At 47.4% G+C, this 3,902-nt stretch overlaps 1 protein-coding gene across 1 annotated transcript; it reads left to right on the top strand.

Moving 5' to 3' along the window:
• The first annotated feature begins 571 nt into the window (after positions 1-571).
• On the top strand, positions 572-1,642 carry LOC127342380 (uncharacterized). Its single transcript, XM_051368321.2, has 3 exons — positions 572-911; positions 995-1,056; positions 1,160-1,642. Exons 1-3 carry the CDS (start codon positions 830-832, stop codon positions 1,319-1,321), a joined length of 306 nt encoding a protein of 101 aa, XP_051224281.1. The 5' UTR covers positions 572-829; the 3' UTR covers positions 1,322-1,642.
• The last annotated feature ends 2,260 nt before the right edge of the window (positions 1,643-3,902 follow it).

The raw sequence follows: 3,902 nt of genomic DNA, 5'->3' as shown, positions 1-3,902 counted from the left end.
TTGCCGGGTAGCCCGCGAGCCACAACTAGATGAAGGATGAGAGCGCAAGCATGTGACAAGCAAGTACGTACGTGCCAGCTAAGCCCAAAGCATGAGACAAACCTCGAATCATGAGTTCATGGCCCAAAACCACATACCCTGACAAATAGTTAGACCATACATTAGGTTTCTCTATCGTATACTCGAGTGCCCGTGATCCGCTAGACCGCACTATACCGTTGTTTTCTCTGCTGGGCGAATTAGTTGATCAAGTGGGGAAGATCATAAGCTCGAGGCACCAACCCTTAAACAATGCGCGGTTGGTGATCTCGGCGTTGGTTTTGGTTCATTAGAATATGTATGAGGCGTCGGTTCAGTGGGGATCTGGGATGCGAACAAAAGTCCAACCCGACAGCGCGCAGAGCAAAAGAGGCGATTCCCGCCGATGAATAATAATGCGGCGGTTGACCCCTTGCCCTTGGGTGTATCCAGGGTCAAACTGAACGCCGTGGCAAACCAGTCTGAAGCAGTGTCTATCTCTATCCAAGGTCGAGGCTGGCTGGATCACCGTCGTCTGCCCACCCAGGCCAGCACCGCCACCCACTCGCTCTGCTTGTCGCACGCGCGCGGTAGCTGCGGGACAAAGCACGAGCCGATGCTCTCTTGCTCTATAAATTAAGCAAAGCGGCTACAGTGTGTGCTGTGCACAGGTCAATCGAAGAGGAGGAGGTGGATCGATCCAGACAAGACGCGGAAAGTGCTCGTCCTCACTCCCCACGCGCTGCCCGCACGAACGAACGAGAGAGAGAGAGACAAATAGAGCGAGGAAGGGGTCGCGCTCGGCGATGTGATGGCGCAGCCGCGGCAGCGAAGACTCACGGCGCTCATGGTGTTGCTCTCCCTCTGCTGCCTCGGCGGCGCGGCTTCTGCAGGTACGTATACTTGCTCGCCCTCCCTGTTCATGGCCGTTTGGGTGCGCCAGCGTGTTACAGCTCGGCCGCTTCCTTCGTTGCAGCGGGCAGCACTGGCCGGCATGATGGAGCGGCGGCGGCTGCCACTGAGAAGTCCGCCGGACAGGTTTGCTCCTCTCTCTCTCTCATCTACCAAGTCTTTAGGGATCTACAATACTGATACACATATGGGAGCTGGGCAGCTACTGATGTTAATCCGTGGTGCGCAGGAGGCGGCGCGCGGCTTCACGGCGACGACCGCGGCGGAGGAGGAAGTAGTGCCGGCGAGGGTGGAGATGGAGCAGGTCGACGTCCAGGACTACCCCCCTACAGAGTCCAACGCCCGGCACGACCCGGGGTACCCGCGCCCGCGGGGGCCGCGACACCCGTGAGAACCACTGAACCAGGCTACTACGTGCTCGCCGGCCTACCCAGCCTCGTCCTCCACCGCCCCGCCCGACACTCCCGCGCCTCCTGCGCCTGTACGTGCGGCCAGCTGACGCCACATGCTGCGCCATAGCCCCCGTAGCTTTGCCCTTTCCATGTTCTTCAGTTACTGCTGAACCTTTTTTGCTTTCTTTCGCCGTGCTGGCCACTGACGCTGTGAGGATGTGCGTGTCATGATTTCCGGTGGTGCTTCTGTCTCGCCGTCCCATGTTCTTCTTCGCATGTTATGTGTCAAGCCTATGTAAATGATGATTGATTCGCGCTCTTGTTGTCGCCGCCGCCCTGATCGAATGGCTACCCAAGGCAGACAGATCGACGAGTGTTCTGCTTCGGTTGTGTTCTGCTGTCTAACTGAATTGCCAATGCTTTTCAGCTGGCTGTCGTTACTGATTAACTCTCGTGTTCCTTGTTCCGGGTTTACAAGGTGTACGCTAGCTATTTCATTCCAACTGCTATTGTTAGTTCGACCAAGAACAAGAATTATGTCTTCGTTACGCATGCCACGGTGTAATATTTAAACCTTTTGTTTTAAATAGTAAAGCGTCATTTATTTGAAAAAAGAATTACGAGTTACATGCTACATATCGAATTCAGAAAAAAAAAATCACATTTGCTTAATTTCCGTAGCAAAACATTATCTTTCTATTCTTAATAAGTGGTCCCATTTTCCTGCACATACAGCCTTCCACGTCACCAAACAAGTCGCTGATGCGCTCGCTGGCCCTTCTTCCTCGTGTCAACTCTGTAATCGTTCCTCCTGTGACCTATCTGTTCATGTTCCCTGATAGAGTTGTCCACCACGTCCAGAACCTACGATTTCAATTGCCGTAAATCCCTCTGCTGCGACGTATGCCCTTCGTGAAACCGTCCAATGATGCCAAACATTCAATAGCCATGACTACCTTGCAAATACACATGAAATTTCTAAGTTGAACTGATCCGGCACCGCCTCCAAGTATAAAAGGCCATGGACATCCAAGATCCAACTTGCATGTCTACTGGTGTTCATATCTAGCCCCGATCCCTATTCTGGTAGTTGCCTGCTCAAGATTCCGCTTCTTCCTTTCTTTTCAATACCCCTCTGGTGTTCATATCAAGCCCCGATCTCCACTCAGGTAGTAGCCCGCTCAAGATTCTGCTTCTCCCTTTTTTAATCCCCCTCACAAATATTGATCAATCTATTAGGCTGCTCTGTGCTCGACGTTTTGCCTCCCATAGATTTGGTTGCCCCTCCCCCCCCCCCCCCCCCATTTGGTTGGATCATCGTTATCCAAAATAACATTATTATTTTATTACTGTTGTAGATGCATTCTCTTTTGCCTCAAGAAACAGCTGATGGTTTTTGGCCAGAGAAGCAAAGGCGGAAAGAAGCAGAGACAAAGGTGCAGACTAATACTAATATTCTGTTGCAGTACTGACTAAGGTAAGTGCATTCCTCATTTTCCCTCTACCTAAACGTCAAGTATATTACCGACTCCAAGGCATTTCTTATTGCTCGAAAATTATATAATGTGTGCATTGTAGTCAAAGATATATGACAGCCATATCGCGCGAACGTTGGAAATCGGGAGTGGCGACGCGACGGGATGCCAACTAAGCATCTATATCAGGAAAACATGGAAGTTGTCATGGCCCACTGAAATTATCCGGGCAACTTACATGTACGCCGAGGGATTTCAGCTTGATTTACATTTCAGAAAAGGCACGTATTCTAGAACTTCTGATTTTCTTAGTTATAATTTTGTCGACTGTTTCAGCGATGTTAGTCCATGTATTGTCATCTACCTGCTGATCATTACAGAGAAGAAAAAATATTATAGTATATCACTTTAGCAATGAAATGTGTTTCGTTCTCTCTTAAGATTAAATGCCACCTCCTATTATTATGTTTTCAATTGTCAAAAAAATTCAAATAATTAATTCCATGTGCCGGTTTAGGTCATGTTTTTTTTTTGTTTCCACACATGTTGTTCAACATTGTTTCTATGTGACTGATGTAGGTCATTCATAATCCATGCAACATTTGATCAGATTAGGTACTTCCTTTCTCTCCATTTATTTATCTGGTTGAGTATCCTCCAAGTGATCAGCACATGTTATTTGATAAGACCGTATCTTTTTGATCTATTGTAGGCTAAAAAAAAGTAACCGACTAGCTCATGCACTCGAGTGCTTGATGAATTACTTTCTTCCTTGCAAAGTTCTCATTTAAAGGTATATCATTACAAATCATTTCATATTTTAAATTAGATATGCTTTGTTCCTTTCCCATTTTTTAAACACTTTTTACTGCATGGCAACTCCTAATCCATCCAGCAAACACTTCCAAGTTTTCATTTTTGATCTGTAGGTGAGCTTTGGGAAAAGATAAATGATTACAATGTGGTGAAATTTTCTGCCCGAAGGGACATTTAGATGTTTTTGTAACTGAAGTCCATCAACATGCAATCATTATAGGACTTCTATCCTTGCTCAGTTAGCATAAAAATAATTAAATTTTAGCTTATGTTCCTTCCTTAAATAGTA

The sequence above is a fragment of the Lolium perenne genome, chromosome 3, assembly GCF_019359855.2.
Source record: "Lolium perenne isolate Kyuss_39 chromosome 3, Kyuss_2.0, whole genome shotgun sequence".
In the NCBI taxonomy this organism is placed as follows: Eukaryota; Viridiplantae; Streptophyta; class Magnoliopsida; order Poales; family Poaceae; genus Lolium; species Lolium perenne.
This window is presented reverse-complemented; position numbering and strand designations above follow the sequence as displayed.